This window comes from Chiloscyllium punctatum, chromosome 38 (genome assembly GCF_047496795.1).
Source record: "Chiloscyllium punctatum isolate Juve2018m chromosome 38, sChiPun1.3, whole genome shotgun sequence".
Taxonomy (NCBI): domain Eukaryota; kingdom Metazoa; phylum Chordata; class Chondrichthyes; order Orectolobiformes; family Hemiscylliidae; genus Chiloscyllium; species Chiloscyllium punctatum.
In genome coordinates, this window is record NC_092776.1 from 17177778 (window position 1) to 17203174 (window position 25397).

General features: G+C 41.5%; 1 protein-coding gene across 4 annotated transcripts in view; it reads left to right on the forward strand.

Moving 5' to 3' along the window:
* entpd1 (ectonucleoside triphosphate diphosphohydrolase 1) overlaps nt 1–25397 on the forward strand; it is a 128283-nt gene that overhangs the window by 46219 nt on the left and 56667 nt on the right. For 2 of the 4 annotated variants that reach the window (XM_072557301.1, XM_072557302.1), the window contains exons 2-4: nt 1703–1818; nt 16685–16806; nt 23798–23915. In XM_072557301.1, the coding sequence (XP_072413402.1) occupies nt 1737–1818; nt 16685–16806; nt 23798–23915 (322 nt within the window). In that variant the 5' untranslated portion in view covers nt 1703–1736. The remainder of the gene's footprint in view (nt 1–1702; nt 1819–16684; nt 16807–23797; nt 23916–25397) is intronic. The other 2 variants (XM_072557303.1, XM_072557304.1) reach the window with 1 other exon arrangement.

Genomic DNA, 25397 nt, shown 5'->3' on the forward strand with positions numbered 1-25397 from the left:
CTTTCAGGCAAGGAAATCTGCCATTCTCATCTGGTCTGACCTACATGTACGTCCACACCCACCAGAATGTGGTTGACTCTCAATTGCCCTGCAAATGGCAAGCCATTTGGTTGGACCAATCACTACAAAGTCTCAAAGAAATGAAACCGAATGGATCACCTGGCATTTATCTAGCCACCAGAAAAGACAATGGTAGAAACAGTCCTGCTGATTCTGCAAAGTCCTCCTTACCAACAACTGGGGACTAGTGTCAATTGAGAGAGCTGTCTCACAGACTAGACAATAAATAATAATATTCATGGAATCATACGTTACAGACATCATCCCAGACACCACCATCACCATCCCTTGGCATGTCCTATTCCACTGGTATAATAGACCCAGCAGAGTTGGCAGCAGAGTGGTATGCAATCGGGAAGGAGCAGCCCTGGGAGTCCTAAATGTTGATTCTGGACTTCATGCAGTATCGTGGCTTCAGGTTAAACATGGGCAAGGAAACCTCCTGCTGATCACCACATACTGTCCTCCTTCAGCTGATGAATTGGTACTCTTCCATGTTGAACAACGCTTCGAGGAAGCACTGAGGATGGCAAGGGCACAAATTGTACTCTGGGAAGGGGGTTTAAATTTTCACTACCAAGAGTGGCTTGGCAGCCGTTCTACAGATCGAGCTGGTGGGGTCCTAAAGGGCATAGCTGCTAGACTGGGTCTATGGCAGGTCATGAGGAAATCAACAAGAAGGAACAACATTCTTGACCTCATCCTTACCAAACTGCCAGCTGCAGATGTATCTGTCCATGACCATATCAGTAAGAGTGACCACCGCACAGTCCTTGTGGAGATGAAGACCTGCCTTCACATTGAGAATACTCTCCATCTCCACTCATTGTTTCCTGCCCGTTAGCTTTTTTTTTAACCCATGCCAATATACTCCCTAAAAAGTATGGACTCTTACCTTATGACCTTTGCTGTGGTACCTTGTTGAATGCCTTTTGCAAGTTCAAATACAACACATCTACTGCTTCCCCTCTATCCACTCAGGTTAAGACTTCCATAGAAAACTCTAATAAATTAGTCAGACATGATTTCTCTTACATGAAGCCATGCAAACTCTGCTTCATTAGATTTATGATTTTTGTTAGTTAAATAGTTGATGTTCCATGATGAGGCTCAGCTGAGGACTTGTTGATGGAAAAGCCACAGATGAGGTACACATGTAGCTGTCTTCCTCACATTGCTGCTCACCAAAGGTGCAGGCTAAAAGTGAAAAGCAAACTGACACATAAAAGCATTCAAACTTCCTTCATTGATGCACGAGATGCAGAACTTCCCTATCTGACAAGAATGATCCATCCAGATTTGACTCCATTTCCTCTGCATCATTTCACAATCATTGCCTGATTGCTCTTGGCGAAGAACAAAAGAATGATGTAATGTGAAACTAGCAGATGGAAAGAATGTTGTTTTCCTTTGGAGACTGAATTTATTGTTTGAAACAGCTCCAAGCTGTGTGCAGTAATTGTAGCTGCAGGGAAATCCCGCCCCAGCCTCCGCTCAGAGATATTGTAGACTATTTGACATAGGTTGCTAGGAGCCACAGAATGAAAATATCTTGGGAGAGATTTACTGCAAAATGAGTCCATAGATAGTATTGAAGAACAGAGAAAGTCCAGTATAAGGTTGATTTCTTCTCCCCCAACAGAAATGTCAGAAATCAGTAGAAGACTTTAGGAAGAATGGAGAGGATAGCAACAAGCAAGATTCAGCTTCAACCTATGCACCTTGACCATCAGGAAACCAGTGCTGCTACAGACATTGGTAATGGTAAATACACCATCCAAAAAAAAGGAAAATAAAAAACCTCTGGATCCCATTTGATGTCTGTAGGTACTTTCTAAACAATCTGTTCAGTGGTGTTATTATGCACGTGAAAAGTCCAAATAAGACTTAAACCAAAGCCCCCTATCCCAGAGATGTGGACACTACCAATGCACCACAAGAGCTCCACAGGATGTCCATATAGACATAGACTGAGCTACCTGCAGGTGTCAGACCATTAGTAACTAGTGACTTCTTTGTGATATGATGATAAGGATATTAGTTCCAGTGTGATCGAAACCACCCAAAGCCCATCACCCTGAAAATGATTATGACCCTGAGAATTTAGGCAGGTGCCAGGGATCTGTGTGTCATCAGGGCAGCTGATGCACTTTTCAACATGGCAAGGGTATTCATAAGTTTATGTGAAAGACAAGGCCAATCAGGCTGATAAGCCGAAAGTGAGGACTGCTGATGCTGGAGATCAGAGTCTAGATTAGAGTGGTGCTGGAAAAGCACAGCAGATCAGGCAGCATCCGAGCATCCTTCTCCTCTGATACTATCAGGCTGATAAGGTCAGTGGCTTCAATGGTCTTGTATTTTCCTACAGTCAAGAGAGTCCTAGACTGCAAGCACATAGCGCCACCCATGAGTTACCAGGTGCATTCATGAATTGCAAGTGGTTACACACCTTAAATGGTCGAATAGCTTATGATTAGGACAAAGGAGATTTAATATCTGAGCAGAGCACCTTGGGAATAATCATGATTGATACATCCAAAGATGCTCCCAAATACTAAAACTCATTATTCTGGCAACAGAATTGAAAATATGGATTCTAGACGACTACATCTTCTGAGGAGATATTCCATGACCCACGAACTCAGGGAGAGCAGCACTACACTGAGAGGGTCACGATTTTACATTCTACAGTCTGAAACAAATACTGTAGATAGACCAGTGCAGCATGTGTCAGCAAGGGTCTCTCTTGGATTAGTGGTGTGTCGCAGTGTCCAAAGCCTACAGATGTGAATGGATGGGTGGAGGATCTAGGAGAATGATGAGGATTCATCAAAACACTTTCATTCTTCCTCAGAGTACCCTTCAGAATCCTCATCAGCTACTTGACCATTTAAGGTGTGTAACCACTTGCAATTCATGAATGCACCTGGTAACTCATGGGTGGCGCTATGTGCTTGCAGTCTAGGACTCTCTTGACTGTAGAAAAATACAAGACCATTGAAGCCACTGACCTTATCAGCTTGATAGTATCCGAGGAGAAGAATACTTGGATGCTGCCTGACCTGCTGTGCTTTTCCAGCACCACTCTAATCTAGATTCTGAAATTGAGGAGTGGGGGCTGGGTGGCATGGTACCTACAAGGATTTTGTATTGTGACATTTCACAAAGCAGCATAGGTGGCCTCCTCTGAACATTTCAGGCTATCATGAGCAGAAGACCTATTACAACTATCACAGCTGATGACCCCTTAGAGAACATTGTATGCAATTCAAATCATTATAAAAGCATGTGGGATCAAACCTTTAGTACAAATGTCAACGAATTGCTTGGCAATGGATATTGCTAAAAAGAGACATAAGATAAAAATCTTCAAATTTATCTGGACAAAAGCCAAGAAGACCAATTTAGAATGGACAACTTATGTAGTATGAGAGAGAATGCTGATTGGTTGGCATGGAGTTACAGCAAGAACTGTTGACTGTCACAATGAACTGATTAAATTCAAACTGGGCAAGTTGACTCTGATTGGTCAGGGAATTGCCATGGGACTGCAGAAGGAATTGGCTGTCACAACACCCCTTTTCTCAGTGAGAAAGTACGGCTGTGTGAATGTATCTAAGTTGTTTTTCTTGTCTCAATCCTGATGAATGCAAGACAAAAAGCTTTGACCTCATGTCTCTTTTTAACAAATGTTAAAAACATTAGAAAATTTACTAGAACTTCAATTTATACCAGGTCATGCTGATTTAATAAAACAAAATGTAATCACATCTCTAACCTATCAGGTTGATAGTCATTTGGTGGTAATCTTGAGTATTGCTGGAAAAAAGGACCTTTTATCTTTTCATCTTGCACTCATCAGGATAATTCCCAAGAAATATAATTAAAGGTGAAACCAACATTTGTACTGTATGAGTGAACAGTGCTGATTAGTTGACAAGTAGACTCTGGTAGAAGTATTGCCATGGAGAATGTATAAGCTAATGAAGAATGACCGTTAACTGTCAATCTTTGTTAATATTTTAAACCAGGCAAGTTGACTCTGTGTGATCAAGGCATTGCTGCAAAAAGTTAACTAGAGAATGATTATTTCTTCTTTTGTTGAGGTGCTACAGGCCAGTGCCTGTTCATTCTGTCTGCAAATTACAGGTTTTTGTGTATCAAGACATATAGGTTCCAGTACTCACAATTCTATCACACTGTGAATCCAACTGACAATCCTCAACTTGTGTACAGGACTCACCAAGAGCAAGGTGAAAATCATTGACAAAATGTGTCTTTGTTCAGCAATGTCACATCAAATTGGAAGTATCACCTTCGCTCACAAATATGTGCCTAAATCATTTTCTTAAATCTTTTCCCAATGTTATGTAATCATTCCTCCTCATCACAGTTGATAGAGCTGGAGACAGACTCTTGATTTTGATATCCCTTTGTGATGATCACCGTAGTCATCCTCTGTTTGCTTCAGGCCATGAGTGCCCTGTGTGTGACCCATGTTCAATGGCAGCTGCCTTCTCTGTCACCATGGAACCCAGGTGCCTCAGACTGATAGGGGAGTGGCTCTTATTCAGTGGTGGTATAAGCACAATAAAGGGGAATAATCTTTAGTTCATGAAACTAGGAGAGAAGCAGTTAAGGTAAGATGAGAAATTATAAAGGTAAGTCATTTGTAGGAGTCTTGCATGGGCCCCTTTATAGTAACCACATGATAGAAAAGTATAAAGGAAGAAATAATGAGAATTGTCTGAAAGGTATGGTGATAAACATGGAGTTTTTAAATTACATATACACTGGAAAATCAAAAGTGCAAAGGTAGTTTAGATGAGTAGCTCAGACTGCCCTGTTCAGAACAGCGATTTGGAGCCAAATAGAGATTAGGCTACACTAGGCCTGATATTGTGCAACAAGATAAGATTAATTAATGACGACATAGTGAAGGTGCCTCCTAAGTAATAGCAATGCTAATGTGATTGAATTTTATATTCCGGTTAAATGAGAGAAGAGTGGCTCCAAGACTCGCATTTTATACTTCAAACAGGTCATTTACAAGGTCAAGGCTCATTAAATTGAATTGCCAAATTAGTTTAACGGATGGGCCCATAGAAATTCAGTGACGGACAGTTCAGGAGATATTTCAGAAAACACAGGCCAGATACATTCCAACACGAAAGAAAAATTCCATTGTGAGGACTCGCTATCCATGGTTATCTAAAACAAGCTAAGATATATCAAATTTAAATGAAAAGCATACAATTGAGCACTGATGGGAGGCAGATTAGAAGATTGAGCAGAACATAAAAAACAGTACAGAATGACTAACTCGGGGAAAAATTACAGTATAGGAGAAAGTTAGCTAGAATCATAAAAAGATTTTGTCAGAGTTTCTATATAGATTTAAAATGAAAAGGGTGGACAATATGCTAAATAGCCTACTTAGAGTCATAGAGATGTACATCATAATAGCAGACCGTTCAGTCCAATCCGTCCATGCCGACCAGATATCCTAAATTAATCTAGTCCCATTTGCCAACACTTGGCCCGTATCACCCTCAACCCTTCCTATTTGTGTACCCATCCAGATGCCTTTTAAATGTTGCAATTGCCACTTCCTCTGGCAGCTCATTCCATACAACACCACTTTCTGCATGAAAGGTTATCCCTTGGGTCCCTTTTTAAATGTTTTCCCCTCTCACCCTGAGCTATGCTTCCAGTTCTGGACTTCCCCAAACCAGGGAAAAGACCTTGTCTATTTACCCTATCCAGGTTCCTTTATAAACCTCTATAAGATCACCCCATAGCCTCCGACACTCCAGGGAAAACAGCCCCAGCCTATTCAGCCTTTCCGTACAGCTCAAATCCTTCAACATCCTTGTAAATCTTTTCTGAACCCTTTCAAGTTTCAATAGGTGGGAGACCGGAATTGCACAAAACATTCCAAACATGTCCTAATCAATGTTCTGTACAGCTGCAACATGACCTCCCAACTCCTATACTCAATGCTCTGTCCAATAAAGGAAAACATACTAAATATATCCTTCACTACCTTATCTACATGCGACTCTACTTTCAAGGAACTATGAACCTGCACTCCAAGGTCTCTTTGTTCAGCAACACTCCCCAGGACCTTACCATTAAGTATATAAGTCCTGCTTTCAAAAATGCAGCATCTCAAATTCATCTAAATTAAACTCCATCTGCTGCACCTTGGCCCATTGGTCCATCTGGTCAAGATCCCATTGTACTCTGAGGTAACTTTCTTCGCTGTCCAGTTTTGGTGTCACCTGCAAACTTACTAGCTATACCTCCTATGTTCAAATCGAAATCATTTATATAAATGACACAAAGCAGTGGACCCAGGACCAATCTTTCTGGCTTACCACTGGTCACAGGCCTCCGATCTGAAAAGCAGCCGTCCATCACCACCCTCTGCCTTCTACCTTCAAACCAGTTTCAGTGTCCACATGGCTAGTTCTTCCTCTTTTCCATGTGATCTAAACTTGCTAACCAGTCTGCCTTGAGGAACCTTGTTGAATGCCTTACTGAAGTCCATAAAGATCACATCCATCACTCTGCCCTTGCTACTTCTTCAAAAAACTCAAATCAAGTTTGTGAGACATGATTTCCCACGCCATGTTGACTATCCCTAATCAGTCCTTGCCTATCTAAATACATGTAAATCCCGTCCCTCAAGATTCTCTCCAACAACTTGCCCACTAGCAATGTCAGGCTCACTGGTCTATAGTTCCCTGGCTTTTCCTTACCACTTTCTTAAATAATGGCACCATGTTAGCCAATCTCCAGTCTTCTTGCATCTCACCTGTGACTACTGATGATACAAATATCTCAGCAAGGGGCCCAGCAATTACTTTCCTGGCTTCCCACAGAGTCCTAGGTGCACTTGTTCAGGCCCTTTATGCGTTTTAAGACATCCAACACCACCATCTCTGTAATATGGGCATTTTTCAAGATGTCACCAGTTTCCCCATTGTATATCTTCCATATCCTTCTCCACAGTAAACACTGTTGCTAAATATTCATTTAGTATCTCTCCCATCTCCTGCAGTTCCACACAAAGGCTGCCTTGATAATCTTTGAGGGGTCTTGTCTTCTCCCTAGTTACCTTTTTGTCCTTTAGTGTATTTATAGAATCCCTTTGGATTTTCCTTAACCCTGTTTGCCAAAGCTATCACATGCCCCCCTTTTGCCCTCCTGATTTCCCTCTTAAGTATAGTCCTACTGCCTTTATACTCTTCTAAGGATTCACTCAATCTCTGCTCTGTATACCTGGCATATGCTTCCTTCTTTTTCTGAACCAAAACCTCAATTTCTCTAGTCATCCAGCATTCTCTACACCTACCAGCCTTGGCTTTCACCCTAACAGGAACATACTGCCTCTGGACTCTCGTAACTCATTTTTGAAGGCTTCCCATTTTCCAGCTGTCTCTTTATCTGTGAACATCTGCACCCACTCAACTTTTGAAAGTTCTTGCCTAATACTAATGAAAGTGGCCTTCCTCCAATTTAGAACTTTAACTATTAGATCCATCTATCCTTTTCCATCACTATTTTAAAGCCATTAGAATTATAGTCTCTGATCCCAAAGTGCTCCCCCACTGACACCTCCGTCACCTGCCCTGCTTTATTTCCCAAGAGTAGGTCAAGTGTTGTGCCTTCTCTGGTAGATACATTCACATATTGAATCAGCAAATTTTCTTGTACACACTTAGCAAATTCCTCTCCATCTAAAGCCTTAACATCATGGCAGTCCCAGTCTATATTTGGAAAGTTAAAATCCCCCACTGTAAGCACCTTATTATTCTTACAGATAACTGAAATCCCCTCACAAATTTGTTTCTCAATTTCCTACTGACTATTAGGTGGTTTATGGTACAATCCCAATAAGGTGATCATCCCTTTCTTATTTCTCAGTTCCACCCAAATAACTTCCTTGTACATATTCCCAGGAATATCCTCCCTATGTTAAGCCACAATGTTATCTCTTATCAAAAATGCCACTCCCTTTCCTCTCTTGCCCCCTTTTATGTCCTTCCTATAGCATTTGTATTCTGGAACATTAAGCTGTCCATCCCTGAACCACGTCTCTGTAATTGCAATGATATCCCAGTCCCATGTTCCTAACCGTGCCCTGAGTTCATCTGCCTTCCCTGTTAGGCCTCTTGCATTGAAATAAATACAGTTTGATTTACCTCATTCTCTGCTTTGTTCCTGTCTGCCCTGACTATTTGCTTTGTCCCCTTTCCCAATTGTACCAGTCTCAGACTGATCTCTTTCCTCACTATCTCCCTGGGTCCCATCCCCTCATCTTACTAGTTTAAATCTTCCCAAATAGCTCCAGCAAATCTCCCTGCCAGTATGTTGTTCCCCTTCCAATTCAGGTACAATCCATCCTTCTTGAACAGATCACTTTTACCTCAGAAGAGATTCCAATGATCCAAAAGTCTGAATCCTTCTCCCCTGCACCAGCTCCTCAGCCATGCATTTATCCGCTCGATCTTTCTATTCCTGCCCTCACTCGCTCGTAGCACCAGGAGTAATCCAGCTATTATTATCCTCAAGGGCCTCCTTTATAAATTCCTGCCTAACTTCCTACATTCTCCCTTCAGAATCCCATCCTTTTTCCTTCCTATGTCCTTAGTTCCAATGTGTACAATGACCCCCTGCTGGTCCCAATCCCCTTTGAGAATATTCTGCACTCTCACCGAGATGTCCTTGATCCTGGCACCAGGCAGGAAACTCACCATTCTGATTTCTCGTTGTCAGCCGCAGAAACATCTGTCTGTGCCTCTGACTAGAGAATCCCCTGTCAGAATCGATCTCTTAGAACTTGACATACCTCTCCTTACATTAGAGCCAGTCTCTGTACCAGAAACTTGACTGTTTGTGCTACAGTCCCCCGAGAGTCCATCACTCCCTACGTTTTCTAAAACCATATACTTGTTTGAGAAGGGAATAGCCACAGGAGACTCTTGCACTACCTGCCTCCCTCTCTCACCTCTCCTGGTGGTAACCCATCTACCTGACTTTTTTCTGCAGTTTTTCTTCCTTCCTATAACTGTCATCCATCACATTCCTGAACTCCTGTAAATTCCTCATTGCTTGGAGTGGCAATTAGAGGTACTCTGATAGGACTCGCAAACAAACATACTTACTGTAGACATAATCATCATTAACATGGAAATTCTCCCTAATCCCCCGCATCCTACAGGAAGAGCACAGCACTCTACTAAAGGGCATCTTTGCACTTTAACGATCTTCAAAAAAATAGCACAGTCTTACTGCTCTAAAACAAAACTGCTCCAGGCTAACTTAGTACTTTTGATTTAAATTTATAAATATAAAACATGAGACAGATCTCAATGAAGCATATAACCAGATAGAATCTACTCTACTCACTGTTTTTTAAAAAATCCAGCAAGGTTACACTTAAAAACCATTCACTCATCTGCTCCTGTGCTGTGAGCTCTCCCATACAGGTTCCTCCAAGGTCAGCTGTGAATGCAGTCCGATGTCTAGAAATACTTGAACTCAAACAGTAAAGGCAGTAGTTGTGCAGATTCACTGATGTCAGACAGCAGTTTAGGTCTCTTTCTCCTTTCTGCTCCTATATTTTATGGTTGTCTTATGATCTGGTTTACTCATCCATTTACATTTCCACTTCCCCATTCTGAGCTAATGATGGGGGAGGTCAATGGTGAAGCAGCTGAACATGGTTGTACCTAGGACACTACTCTGAGGAACTCCTGCAGAGATTTCTGGAGCGGAGATGACTAAACTGCAAGAGCCGTAACCATCTTGTCATATGCTAGGTATAATTCCAACCAGAGAGTTTTCCTCAATTCCTGCTGACTTAATGGCCCAGATCTTCTGGTCTCCACATTCTCAGAAAAGGGACCCAATGGAAATCCAATCTACTAACAGTAAAGGAATTTCCTTGGAAGTTTGCACTTCCAATGGACTATTCCTCTGCTCCCCAAGACCTTCTGACCAATGTGAGTTGAGACTATGGACAGCTCCCATTTGCTTATTGGAAATATTGGACAGAAAAATCCCAGTCTAATTGCTGGATAAATGGTACCTCAATCACTCATACTGACTCCCAATTCCTATCTCAAACCCCTCTCTATCCGCACTGACTTCCCCAGACCATCCCCACTGACCTCACTGACCAAAACCCTTTGCTTCAAACCCAAGCTTAATTGAGTACCCCTCCTGACCTGACCTAGGCCTTGACTGACTACATCCCTCCAATGTTGCCTCACTGCCTGACCCAACAAACCAGCAAGCTTGACATGACTAGCCCCTATCCACTCACTTGCCAGTCTACCCACTTATCCATTTACCTCATCAATCCTTCTACCCTAACCCTTTAATCTAACATTAAATCATTATCAAGCTGGAGAGAGTTCAGAAGAGACCAGAATGTTGTTGGGTATGGAAGGTTTGAGTTATAAAGAAAGGCTGGATAGACTAGGACTTTTTTTCACTGGAGAATAAGAGGTTGAGAGGTGACCTGATAGAAGTTTATAAATAAATGAGAGGTATAGATAGAGTTAATGGTAGTTGTCTTTTCCCTAAGATGGGGAATTTCAAGACTTGGGGGCACATTTTTTAGGTGAGAGGAGAGATGTTTAAAAAAGACATAAGAAGCAAATCTTTTACACAGAAGGTGGTTTGCATGTGGAATGAGCTTCCTGAGGAAGTAATGGATGTGGGTACAATTACAACATTTAAAAGACATTTGGGTGATTACATGAATAGGAAAGGCTTGGAGAGATATGGGCCAGGAGCAGGCAGGTGGGACTAGTTCAGTTCGGGATTATGTTTGGCCTGGACGGACTGGACCGAAGGTTTCCATTCTGTGTGACTATGACTATGATTCTATAACCATTCACCCGTTTGCTAACCTTCACACTGGACATTCACTTGACTAAACAACTATTAGTGCCTTTAAAATGGTGTTGCCCTTTTGCTGTACTGAATTTCTGTACTGAAGGAATTTTTCTGCATTATAATCAGATGTCTGGCCTGTTACCAAATGAGTTTTCCCAGGTAAGTAAGTATTTTTCTCTTTTGATCACTTTCAAATTGAGCATTTCTGCACTATTTGGAAGTTTGTGCCAGTTTTGGGGCACCTTGATTGGAAATGTTGCCTTGATGTCAAAGGCAGTTATTCTCAGTTCACCTCTGGAGTTCCACTCTTTTTTTTCCATGTTTAAAACTGTGATTTCTGGAGTTGAGTGGGTCTGGTGAAGCCCAGACTGAACATTAGTGAACAGGTTATTTGTGACTCACTGCCATTCCTCACTAACATGGTTGCTGACCTCATCCATCACTTTGCCGATGACTGAGAGTAAATTAGTGGGTTGATAATAGATTTGACTTGTCCTGTTTGTTGTGAACAGACCCAATGTTCCCTTTAAAATTTAGACATGTAAGCTTTTTACAATATTTTTCTGCAGCCACATGCACATAGTATTTGTCAGAGAGCAAGGCCTCAGCATGCCTTGAAGCTTGCTCACCCATGTAGCTTAGTGGGAGCGTTGAACAGGACAAACCTCAAAAATGTTCTGTTTTATTGGGTAGATGGCAGTGTTTTTTCCACATATTATTTGAACTGACATGACCGTGTCGGTTTAAAAGAACTGTATCGGGTGGGTCCCAGTGAGAGCAGCTTTAACATTTTGAGAGCAGCTGACTCTTTAATATTGTAAGAAATCCCATCAGTCGACTGATCGACACCATCTCTATAGTAGCCAGTGAAATGAGAGTGCAGCAGACTCACAGCAGCATTTGTCCTTTTGTGAATGCGTGTGTGCACCAATTACCCTGAGGTTTACAAAAGCAGACTGACTGCACCACTTGGAGCTGATACCTACTTAAAGTGACTGGGCTGCAGAACTGTATGTGAAGGAGGATATTCACAGAATGAAATAGAATGTATTGTTCAGATTCTCCAGTGACCCCTGGCTGCCCAACCTGAGCTGGAACAATTACAACAATTTCTCAAATGTATGGTAGGAGGTTGCAAATCTGTTGGGTGGGAGCATTTTAGAGCCAGGGCAGCTGTCTATTAATGAATAGGTTTATTGTATAGGTAAGATTATTGCTAATATCAAACAGTGATGGCCATTACCCCTACAAGGCCCATAGGGAATCACTAATTAATCTCCTTGTGGAGTTCATTGAGTATGAGTTCCCTTGGTAACCCAGGGATGACTCCACAGAACTGTCTGTGCCAGACTGCGACTAGCCTTTGCACTCCACGAGAAGTGGCTCTATTTTGTTATTCATCAATAAACAATGTTTCTTTCATCTCAGTTTTCTGAGTTATTACTTTGGTGACAAGAGTCAAGAAAAGTTTCAGGCAGCCTTCCTTGCCTTTCAATGACCCCGATAAAGCCAAGACAGGAAAATATTGGAAATGCTGGAGTTTGGGAAACTAAAATGTTATGATAAGGATTTGGAGGATTGGCCCCAGTACATGGGATAGAAGGAGATCACTGAAATGAGTCATTGTCCCAAATGCTTGCGGGGCCCAAACTTCCAGCATCATAAAGAGTTTCCTTTGATGAACTGTTAGATGTGTTTGTGGATCACCATGACCCCAAACCATCTGTTATATAGCAGTGTTAAAGGTTTAACATGGCAAATAGACTTCCTGAGGAACCAGATACTGAATTCTTGATGAGACTGCAGAAATTGGCAGAACACAGGCGGCAATAAGGGCAGCACAGTAGCTCAGTGGTTAGCAGTGCTGCCTTACAGCGCCAGGGACCCGGTTCGATTCCAACCTCTGGCAACTGTCTGTGTGAAATTTGCAGATTCTCCCCGTGTCAGTGTGGGATTCCTCCAGGTACTCTGGTTTTCTCCTACAATCCAAAGATGTGCAGGTTAGATCAATTAGCCATGCTAAATTGCCCAAGGTGTGTAGGTTAGGTGCATTAGTCAGGGGTAGGGCCAGGGGTCAGTGTGGACTTGTAGGGCCAAAGGACCTGTTTCCACACTGTAGGAATTCTGTGATTCACTGTGTGATGATGCTGTTCCTTTAACAAGGTTATTTTGCCCTTGTTTTTTTTTCGAGAGGGGTAGTAAAGAAAGAGGTTCAAACGTGTCTGGAAATATCTACTTGAAAAAGTGTTTAAGTTTTTTTTTAAACACTTGTACAATGAAAGGAGAGTGGCCAGTTTGTCCAGTTCAAAGTTTTAGTTTGGTTTGGTTTTAGCAAGCAGCCAGTTTGAAACTGCTGGTCAAGTTTTAGCTGGGAACCCAAAGAAACAGCTCCATGCCGGTCCGGTCTCTCATGCTGACATTCATAATAGGTTATTTTATGATACAAGCAGTAAAAGAGGACTGTCTTTGAACTAAGATTCTAATAAGGTTGTGTAAAAGATGTGTTAGTATCTGAAGTGCAAAGATGGCAGCGGATAGCCACAAAAGTGTGGAATTGTTACATTTCCCTGTACTTTGAGGTTCTGATCTTGAGGAAGTATTTGTCAAGCTTCTTTTGTGCAATTGCAGATTTAAATACTCAGACAGAACCAATTCCTTTGCAGTAAATCCTCATCTTTCCTTGTGAGGTATCCTCATTAGTTGATTGGGTGAAGCACAGCCTTAACTCTAGTTTGTTTATATATAGAATATAAGAATCTAAATTCATTCATCTATTCAAAGTTAGCTTCCTGTTCATTAAATATTCTATTTATTATGATCCAGTTGATCTTAATGTTGTATAAGTCAGGTCCCAGAGTGAAACTTGGCTTGATAAACCTTAACTTTTTTTGGAGCAGTAGAGGTTAATTACTAAAAACATTCACATGTACTTTTAACATAAAGAATAAAACATTGATCAAACAGCCACCACAAGAATTTAGATGCAATCTCCGTGCTTCTCAGATTAGATTTGATTAGATTATAGTGTGGAAACAGGCCCTTCGGCCAACAAGTCCACACCGACCCGCTGAAGCGCAACCCACTGTACTACAGATTATGCTTCTACCAGTTCTAATGCTTGCTTCCCAATCCACAATAAGTTTGACTATTTAGATATCTATATGATATAAAATATAAGTATATAAAAATAAAGATTGAGCATATAAATCTCAATGAATATAGAAACAAGAATAAGCTGGTCAGTTTCTTTGAACCTTGTCCATTATCCGAGATCATGATTAACCTGAAACCACATTTGCCCTTTTATTGCTGATAGTTTTGGTTTAAAATGTCAATTGCCTTTCCAGGATGTGAGTTCTAAATTTTCAGCACCCTATGTGTTTAAAAGTACTTCCTAATTTCATTCCTGAGTGATCTTGCGTTAGTCTCAGTCCCCTGGTTCTGGATTTCCTGACCAGGGGAAATAGTTTCCTTTCACTGAGCTATTTGTTCTCTCTCGTACCTTGAAAGCTTTGATTAAATCATACCAAAACCTCCCAAATTCCCTGGACTGCAACCTTAGTTCACCTAATCTCTCCTTGTAATTTAACCCTGGGAGTCCAGGTATTATTCTAGTACATCTATGTTGCATTGTCTCCAAGGCCAACATCTCCTTCAAAAGGTCTGTTATCCTGAATTGTTCACAGTGACTCCAGGTGTCTTGTATACTTGAAGCATGGCCTATACCCCTTTGTATTTGAGTCCTCAAGAAACAAATGCTTGCTTTCCATCTGTCCTTTGGATTATTTTTCTGTTCCTCGCAATTTAATGATCTTTTTCTAATGTCCTCAGTTTGATCATTTCTAGGTCCAAAGTAGATTACTTTACATTTTCCTTCATTGAAATCCATTTGCTACAGATTTTTCTTCTCATTTAATATATCAACAGCTGTTTGAATGTAATGTTTCCATCTACACAGGATCCAGTGCTAGCTTTTGTGATGATGACATTTGGATATTTGGTCTCTTATTCCCTCAGTTAAGTCATAAATAAATATGGTGAATAGTAGAGGCTGCCATGTTTGCATGGGCAACCTGGAACGAGCTAATTACTCCTCCAGTGGGCCAACATGAACTCAACAGCTGAATGGGCTCTTCTGTGCTATAAGACCTTATGATCATAAGATGCAGGAGCAGAAGTAGGCTATTCAATTGATTGAGTCTGCTCTCCTCTTCATTCTATGATCATTGATCCTGTGATGCCATTAGCCACATGCTGCCAATCCATTACTCTCCTGTTGCTCAAGTCAACAATTTGCCTTCATTTCCATAAGCTTCAACTTTAGCGTTCAGCCTCTAATGAGCAACTTTATCAAATGCCTTCAGGAAGTTCAAATAAACAGTACTCATGGGCATTCTCTTGCCCATTGCTTTTGTCATCTCTTCAAAGTCGAATCACTTTCATCAGGCATGACCTACCCTTTACAAAGCCAATTGTTCTGATGAGAAGGCATCAATATGAAACATTGTTGCTCTCTCCATATTCAGACCTGCCAGTACCTTGTAGAATTTCTGATTGCTTTAAAGGTTCACGTTCATTTTCTCTGCTCAGGTGAAAACTTTCAAGATATTCGGTGACGCTACTTTTAATCATAGATTTCACTAATGTCTGAATAGCTGTTGTCAGGCTAACAGAACTATGTTTTTCCTGGTCTCAATCTCATCCTACTGAAGTCAGCCTCACTAAATCAAGAATCGTAGGTGAACTTGTGCTCTTCCTAAGCTAATGGTCATTTAATTGGGCAGGAAGCTAGCAGGAGGGGCAACACGTGCATATCTATTAATGCTGTTTGCCACCCAGTGGCAAGCAGACAGATTGCCATGCGGAATGCAGACTAGCCAGCTCCCATGGATGTCCCTCATTCAGTTGCACCCAGTGTACAATCAAAGGACCTGGCTTCAAGGCAGGAATGGGTGAACAGAGAAAGCTCTCTAAGAGCCACACTATTGCCCTTGCTGGTTACTTTTCCTGCAATATTTTGAACTTAATCACATCATGATCTTTATTGTATAAATGCCATGTACTAATAAGCTTTCAATTGAATCTGCTTTGTTACTAAATGTAATACAGCATGCATCCTTAAATTATGAATTGTGCTTGTTTACTTTTATTGAATGAATAACTTTTTCTGACCCCTGAAAATTCTTTTTTTCATGACTCCCTACGTTCAGTGCCCAAGGAAATTGATGTACAATGCCTTTCAATTTGATTGATTGAACGATAGAGCATTCATGATTCAACTTTAAATCCTCAGGATTTTTTGAAACACTTCAGGTTGACAAAGCACTTCTAAAATATCAGTGTTGTTGTTGTATGCAAACATGACAATCTATCTATTTGCATACAAATGGTAATGAGAAAAATGACCAGAAAAGTCGATTCGAGTGGTATAGGTCAGCAGTAATATCAATCAGATTACATCAAACTAAAAGGATTTATTGTTGGGACAGGATGAGACAGTGGTACCAATTTGACAGAATGGCCTGCTTCAGTGATTTAATTCTATGTTTCAAAAAAAAAGGAAAGAACTTGAGACAGAAATCTGCCTGAAATGAGGGACACAAATAGGAGAAATAGAGATAAAAACAAGGTCAAAACTATGGGGAGTCTTTCAAAGAATTTATAAAATCTCTTATCATGCTTTATTATGCATCCTTTCCTTCATTTACAGAAATAAAACTGAAGAAATACAGATACCTGATTGCATTGGTCATCATTCTGATGGTGGTTGGAGTATTAGTATTGGTAACAATACCTGTGGTGCAGAACAGGTCACTGCCAAAGAAACTGAAGGTAATTGTGAATATCTTTTGGAAAGTTCTAATGGTAGGTCAATGATGGCTTACTTATCTTTTCTATATCCTGCCTCCAGGCCATATTTTATTATTACTCGTTATTATCCAGTATTAGGGTGTGGGTTTCACTGGCTGGGCCAGCATTTATTGCCCATCTCTAATTGCCTTTTAAACATGGTAATGAGTCATCTTCTTGAACCACTGCAATCTTAATGCTGTTCGGGAGAGATCCAGGATTTTGACCAAGTAAAGAACATATTTCAATGTCAGAATTGTGTGCATCTTGGCAGAAGACCTGCAGCTATTGGTGTTTGTGTATGCCTATTACCTTTCTCCATCTTGGTGGTGAACTTCAGAGGGGCAGCAGAGACTGTTGAATAACTTTTATAATTATAATGTTCTGTTTTTTTTAAGCATTAAGTCACAATCTGATTCAATGAAATACAGTCGTGGATTACACAACATACCGTTAAAATCATAGAACTGCATAGAATATACAGCACAGAAACAGCCCATCCAATCCATGCTGGGACTTTTGCACCACCTAAACCTTATCATTTATGTAACTCTATTACAGTAATGCTTTCTTCCCTGAGACCTTATGTGCTCACCTAACCTCTGAGAATTGAAACTCTTCGTGTATTCAACATTTTTATAACTCACTGGGTAAAGAAAGTTTCAGATAAGCCCTATATGATTTCTTGACAACTGTCATAAATTGATAGCTGTCCTCCACAAGTAGAAACACTCTCCCTGGATTAATCAAAATCTTTTGTCATTCTAAAAAGACTTCATTCATGGCAACCAGCGGCCTCCTGTTTTCAGGGGCGAAGGAATTCTGTCTGTTCATCATTTCCTAATATGAACTCACATTTTTGGGATCATCTTTGTAAACTTTTTGTGCCTATTAGAGTCACAGAGATGTACAGCATGGAAACAGACCCTTCGTCCAACCTGTACACGCCAACCAGATATTCCAACCCAATTCGTGTCCCACCTGCCAGCACCCAGCCCATATCCCTCCAAACCCTTCCTATTCATATACCCATCCAAATGCCTCTTAAATGTTGCAATTGTACCAGCCTCCGCCACATCCTCTGGCAGCTCATTCCATACACGTAACACCGTCTGCATGAAAAAGTTGCCCCTTAGGTCTCTTTTATATCTTTCCCCTCTCACCCTAAACCTATGCCCTCTAGTTCTGGACTCCCCAACCCCAGGGAAAAGACTTTGCCTATTTATCCTATCCATGCCCCTCATAATTTTGTAAACCTCTATAAGGTCACCCCTCAGCCTCCGACGCTCCAGGGAAAGCAGCCCCAGCCTGTTCAGCCTCTCCCTGTAGCTCAGATCCTCCAACCCTGGCTACATCCTTGTAAATCTTTTCTGAACCAGAAAGACATTGGTTAAGCCACTGTTGGAATATTGCATGCAATTCTGGTCTCCTTTCTACCGGAAAGATGCTGTGAAACTTGAAAGGGTTCAGAAAAGATTTACAAGGATGTTGCCAGGGTTGGAGGATCTGAGCTATAGGGAGAGACTGAACAGGCTGGGACTGTTTTCCCTGGAGCATCGGAGGCTGAGGGGTGACCTTCTAGAGGTTTACAAGATTGAGTGGCATGGATAGGATAAATAGACAAAGTCTTTTCTCTGGGGTCGGGGAGTCCAGAACTAGAGGGCATAAGTTTAGGGTGAGAGGGAAAAGATATAAAAGAGACCTAAGGGGCAACTTTTTCACACAGAGGGTGGTATGTGTATGGAATGAGCTGCCAGAGGAAGTGGTGGAGGCTGGTACAATTGCAACATTTCAAAGGTTTTTGGATGGGTAATATGAATAGGAAGGGTTTGGAGGGATATGGGCCGGGTGCTGGCAGGTGGGACACGAATTGGGTTGGGATATCTGGTCGGCATGGACAGGTCGGACCGAAGGGTCTGTTTCCATGCTGTACATCTCTATGACTCTATAACAATACACAATATGCTATTGTGATTTAACCAAGGTTTGTTACAGGTTTAGCAGAGGTTTTCTATGTTCAGTTTTATTCATCAAGAAATAAACCTGACGGCTTGGTTTGCTCTTTTATGGTCTTGCTATTTACAATAATTTGTGCATTTATATTCCTGATCCCATTGTTGCTCTGCTCCATTTCAAGTGCTGTCCAATCTCCTCACTCTTCTTTCCAAAATAGGACACTTCTGCTGAATTCATTTGACAAACATACCTCCATTCATATTTTTGCAGTCAACCTCTATGATAATGATCACCTCAATTAAGTGTCATAAAGAAATTTAGAAATTGTATTTTTTTGATTCTAAAGTCTAAATTATTCATATAAATTGTGAATTTAAAGTTGTATTATCACTGATTCCTGCAGCATTCTACCTTCCACCTTGTGCCATAGAATCATAGTATCTCCACAGTGTGGAACTAGGCCCATTCAGCCCATCAAGTCCACACTAATCCTCTGAAGAATATCCCACACAGACCCAGCCCCCAACCCTATCTCTGTAACCCTGCACTTGCCCTGGCTACTCCACATAATCTGTACATCCCTGGACACTATGGGCAATTTAGCATAGCCAATCCACCTAATCTGCACATTTTTGGTCTGTGGGAAGAAGCTGACGTAGATGCGGGGAGAATGTGCAGACAGCACATTGATATTTGCCTGAGGCTGGAATTGAGCTCAGGTCCCTGGTGCTGTGAGGCAGCAGTGTTAATTAATGAGCCATTGTGCTGCTTGGAATAACAATTCTTTATTCCCCCTCGCTCCTTTTGGTACAACAGTTAGCTAGATGCGAATCATACCATGACTCCATCCTCTTTATGAGGCTGTAGTGTGGCACCTTATTGAAGGCCTTTTGGAAATTCAGATCAATTGTGCCTATTGCATTATCCATACCTACTTACCACTTCAAAGAATTTTAATGAGATGGTTCAAACTGAATTATATACCGTCAATTCATTCCTTTATTTCCAGCTGTTTTTCTGTTTTCTCCTTTTTAAGGATTTGTTTTATTTTACCTCTACTGTTATACTTTCTAGTCATCCTTTACTTTATTCATGGAATTAAAACATAATGTCAGCTTTCCACCAGTCCGCTCCTTTTATACTGTTTTCTACTACATTATTAAATATGTTTAATGTTATCTGTGCTATCTATTCAGAATCTTTTAAAAGATGTATTTGTAATCCAATGCACCAAGGGTTTTTTCCTCATTAAAATTGTACTCTGTCTTCTGGAGTCAATTAGCTCAGTTGGCTGGTTGGCTGGTTTGCAATGTAGAATAATGTCAACAACTTGAGTGGCTGAGGTTATCTTCCTCAACCTCTCCCCTTTCCTCAGGTGTGGCGAGCCTGAGGTTAAACCACCAGAATCTCCTTTCTCTAATGAGAGAACAGTCTATACTTTGTTAGGACTTTGGTCACTTCACCTTTTTACTCTATACCTGTAATTAAAAAGCTCAGGATTTCATATGCTTTATTTATCCTTAATCAGTATTCTCACATTTGCACAAATAATCCTAGGCTTCTCATCCTGCTCTGTCTTTAATCTTGTACCATTCAGATTGTATTGCCTCTCCTCTTCAAATCATCTCTCCTCTCCAATCTTTGTTATTCCAATCAAAACGTGTCACTTCACCCTTTTCTGTATTTGATTTGTTCTGTCTTTTTTATTATTCATTCATGGGATGTGGGCATCACTTGCAAGGCCAGCATTTATTGTCCATCCCTTATTGCCTGAGAGCAGTCAAGAGTTAACCACGTTGCTGTGAGGCTGGAGATATATGTAAGCGTGACTAGGTAGGAAAGGCAAGTAAAGGACATGAGTGAACCAGGTGGGTTTTTACAACAACTGAAAGTGGTTACGCCATTGGGTTAGCTTTTTATTGAATTCAAATTTCACTAGGTGCCATGGTGAAATTCAAACCCATGACCCCAGAATATCAACCTAGGGTTCTGGCTTACCAGTCTAGTGACATTTCCACACACAAACATTCCGCCCCCCCCCCCCCCATAATGAAGAATGAACGTCCTCAATATTAGACTCATAGAGTCATACTGCATGGAAAGAGATCCTTCAGTCAAACCTGTTCATGCCAACCAAGTTTCCCCAACTAAACTCAACACATCTTCATGTTTGGCCCAAATCCCTCTGAACCTTTCCTATTCATGTACCTATCTAAATGTCTTTCAAATGTTGTAACCGTATCTGCATTTATCACTTCCATCAACAGTTCATTCCACATACACTTTTCAGACTGGAGATCTGTGACCAGTGGTGTGCCACAAGGATCAATGCTGGGTCCACTGCTTTTCGTCATTTATATAAATGATTTGGATGTGAATTTAGGAGGAATGGTTAGTAAATTTGCAGATAACACCAATGTTGGAGGTGTAGTGGACACCCAAGAAGGTTACCTCAGGCTATAATGGGATCTTGTTCAGATTGGGCAATGGCCTAGGAAAGGCAGATGGGGTTTAATTTAAATGAATGAGCATTCTGGAAAGGCAAATCAGAACAGGATTTATACACTTAATGGTAAAGTCCTGGGGAGCATTGCTGAACAAACAGATCTTGGAATGTAGGTTCAAAGTTCCTTGAAAGTGGAGTCCCAGGTCAAAAGGATAATGACAAGAGTGTTGGTATACTTCCCTTTCTTGGTCAGTGCATTGAGTATGGGAGTTGGGAGGTCAACTTGTGGCTGTATAGGACATTGGTTAGGTCACTTTTGGAATATTGTGTACAATTCTGATCTCCCAGCTGTAGGAAGGATGTGAAACTTGAAAGGGTTCAGAAAAGATTTATAAGGATGTTGCCAGGTTTGGAGGGTCTGAGCTATAGAGAGAGTCTGAATAGGCTGGGGCTATTTTCCCTGGAGCATTGGAGGCTGAGGGGTGACCTTCTAGAAGTTTATAAAATTATGAGGGGCATGGGTAGGTTAAATAGCCAAGGTCTTTTCCTCAGTGTAGTGGAGTATAAAACTAGAGGACATAGGTTTAAAGTGAGAGGGGAAGAGTTTTAAAGGGACCTAACGGGCAATATTTCCATGCAGAGGGTGGTGTGTATACGGAATGAGCTGCCAGAGGAGAACGTGGAGGCTGGTACAATTACAACATTAAAAGGGTATATGATGGGTATTCTACATTGGGGCTCACTGATGTAGAGAAGACCACATCCGGAGCACTTTGGATTCTAGCATCTGCAGTTTTCTGATCATCTTGCTATAGGAAGAGATTAAAAAACTGTACAACCTCAACAGGATGTCGCAACATCTATACTCAATGGTCTGAACAATGAAGGCAAATGTGCTAAAAGCCTTCTTAACCACCCTGTCTACCTGTGATGCCATTTTCAAAGAACTATGTACCTACACCTCTAAGCCTCTTTTCAACAACACTGCCTAGGGCCTTACCATTAGCTCTATAGGTCCTGCCCTTGTTCATCTTCCCAAAATGCAGTAGCTTGTATTTATCCAATTTAAACTCCATCTCTCGTTCCTTGGCCCATTGGCCCAAGTGATCAAGATCCCTTTGTAATCTTAAGGGGATCTGGATGGGCATATGAAGAGGTAGGGTTTAGAGGGATTTGGGCAAATGGGATTAGATTGATTTAGGATACCTGGTCAGCATGGACGAGTTGGACCGAAGGGTCTGTTTCCATGCTGTGCAGCTCTATGCCATTATGAAAAAGTTGCCCCTCAAGTCCCTTTTTAAATCTTTCTCCTCTCACCTTAAAAAAAACCCTTCAGTTTTGAATTCCCCATCCTAGAGAATGATCTTTGTAATTCACTTTATCTTGCCCCTCATGATTTTATAAACCTCAACCTCGTAGACTCCAGTGAAAAAAGTCCCAGCCTATCCAGCGTTTCCTTAAAAGTCAAACCCTACAGTCCTGGTGATATACTGCTAAACCTTTATTGAACTCTCTTGGAACTGCAGATGAAGAGGGTGTCATGGCATGGGGAGAGGAACAGAACAGTGAGGTAATGATAGGTGAGCAGAGGTAGTGGATGCAACCTTGTTGGTCGATGAGAGGGATGAATTTGATTTGTAGCTGGAAGGAAAGGTTGGTAGGTAGAATGGAAGGGAGGAGGCAGGGCTGGAAAGGGATGGGTGGGAAGGTTATTTGAAATTCGAGAACTCCGTGTTAAATCCTTCAGGTTATAGACTGCTTGGGCGGAAGATGAGGTGTTGTTCCACCAATTTGTGGTCTGATTAACTGCGGCAATGGAGGAGACTGAGGAAGGACATGTCGGAGGGGGAATTGAAATGGGTGGTGACCAGGAGGTCAGACTAGCTATTTCAGGCCCAACGAAAATGCATGGTGAAATGGACACCTTGTCTACATTGGGGCTCACCGATGTAGAGAAGACCACATCTGGAGTACTTTGGATTCCAGCTTCTGCAGTTTATTTTTATCTCTTCCTATAGCAAGATGATCAGAACTGTACAACCTCAATATGATGTCACAGCATCTATATTCAATGGTCTGAACAATGAAGGCAAGCATTCTAAATGCCTTCTTAACCACCCTATCTACCTGTGAAGCCATTTTCAAAGAACTATGTACCTACTAAAGTCCGTCCAGCCTTTATTTGGAGAATAAACACACTCAATCCTGGAGAATAAACCCCCTGAGCAGGACATCAAACCAGATACAGACAGCATTAGTTCATAATTCATGTATGATAGATTATCAGAAGCTTGAACAATGCATGTTTTCAGACCTCCAGACAAAATGCAGGCTGGCAGCTCGATACTTCCTCCTGCTATAGAAAAAAATACCAAAAGCCCAAAGTTGGTAAAGTGAGATTCTGGACAAAGGGGAGCAGTGATGCAGTTTTGTATTCCTTTGATGGACAGTCTGGATATTGGACCTGATGTTTGAATCAGCTCCCTCTGATCTCATGTTAGTGTTATGAAGCATTACAATCTAATATGTGTCATTGCAGAATGATGCCATGTTCCTTTTCTATGTCCACAGTATGGAATAGTGCTTGATGCCGGTTCCTCTCACACTGCATTGTACATCTACTCCTGGCCTGCTGAGAAGGTGAATGATACTGGTATAGTTACAGAGGTGGATTCCTGCAAAGTGAAAGGTAGGAGATTTGCGGCTTGAAGTTTGCTTAGGTATTACTCGGAACTCCAACTCTGTCTCTCACACTCATTTCTCCCCCTGTGCTCCTACACTCCCCTCTGCCCCATTTGCCTTCCATTTTCTTCTCTGTTTCTCAAGTTCTACCCCTCTCTCATTTACTTGCACTCTCCCTTTTGTTTCTTGCTCTTCCCCCTCTGTCTTGCTTCTTCCTTGTATCTCTTGCTGCTGACCTTAACCCATCCTTCACACCCTCCCTTGCTCTCTCCTTCACTCTCTATCTCAGGGTCTCCCTCACTGTCTTCAGTGTCGTTGCCTCTTTCGCTCTTATCATCTCCTTTGGTCTTTTTCTCTCTGTTTGTGTCTCTCTTCCTGATTTTCTCTCTCACTTTCTTCTTCTCCGTCTGTCGTTCCTCTCGCACTTCCTTTCTCTCCTTCTTTCTCCCTCTATCTTCTCTGTATCTCTCTTCCTGCTCTATTCCTTCTCATGATCCCTTGTTCTCTCCCTCTGTCTCTTTCTTCTCTTTCTTGACATGGTGTTTCTCCCTCTCTCACTCCCCTCATATCATTTTTCCTTAATCTCTCTGACTCTTACTCTCTCTCTCAACCCCTCTTTATCTCTGCCCCTTTCCATCTCTTCCTGTCATGTTCTCCCTCTCCTTGTTCTCCAATTCGCTGCTCCCCTTCTCCTCTCTCTCATTAGTACCTCAGACTATAACTGTTTTTCATTCTCTTCTTTAGTTATTTAAGTGATATGGGCATCTCTTGCTTGGAAAGTGTTGATTGCCACCTTCTCCAGAGTAGTGATGGGCAATGAGCTGCCCACTGCAATCCTTAAGTTGTAGAGACAGTCAGTGTACAGCTAGGATGGCAGTACCAGGATTTTGACCCAGTGACAGTGAAGAACCTTCCTTCCCTGCCTGACTCTCTGCTACATTCAAAATATTTCATATCCACATGATATGAACAGAATCACAGGAATAGTATTTGGTTACATGTGTGCATGTGTGTATGTATGTATATGTGTCTATACACATACATATATAGAAGTGTACATGAATAATGTACACGTTGCATGTGTATATTCTACTCCTGAAAAGATATTATTGTATACATGTACGTAGGTGGCACAGTGGCTCCGTAGTTAGCACTACTACCTCACAGTTCGCTTCCAGCTTCGGGTGACTCTGTGTGGAGTTTGCATGTTCTCCCTTTGTCTGCATGAGTTTCCTATGGGTGCTCCAGGTTACTTCCACAATCCAAATATATGCAGGTTAGGTGGTTTGGCCATGCTAAATTGCCCCTAGTAACCAAGGATATGCAGGCTAGGTGGATTAACCATAGGAAATGTAGAGTGGGGAGGTGGATCTGGTTAGGATGCTTTTTGCAGGGTTGATGTGGACTTGATGGGCTGAATGGCCTGCTTCCACACTGAGGGCATTCTGTTCTGCCCCTTGACAGGCTTTCCCGTTTTCCTCCCTTGCAG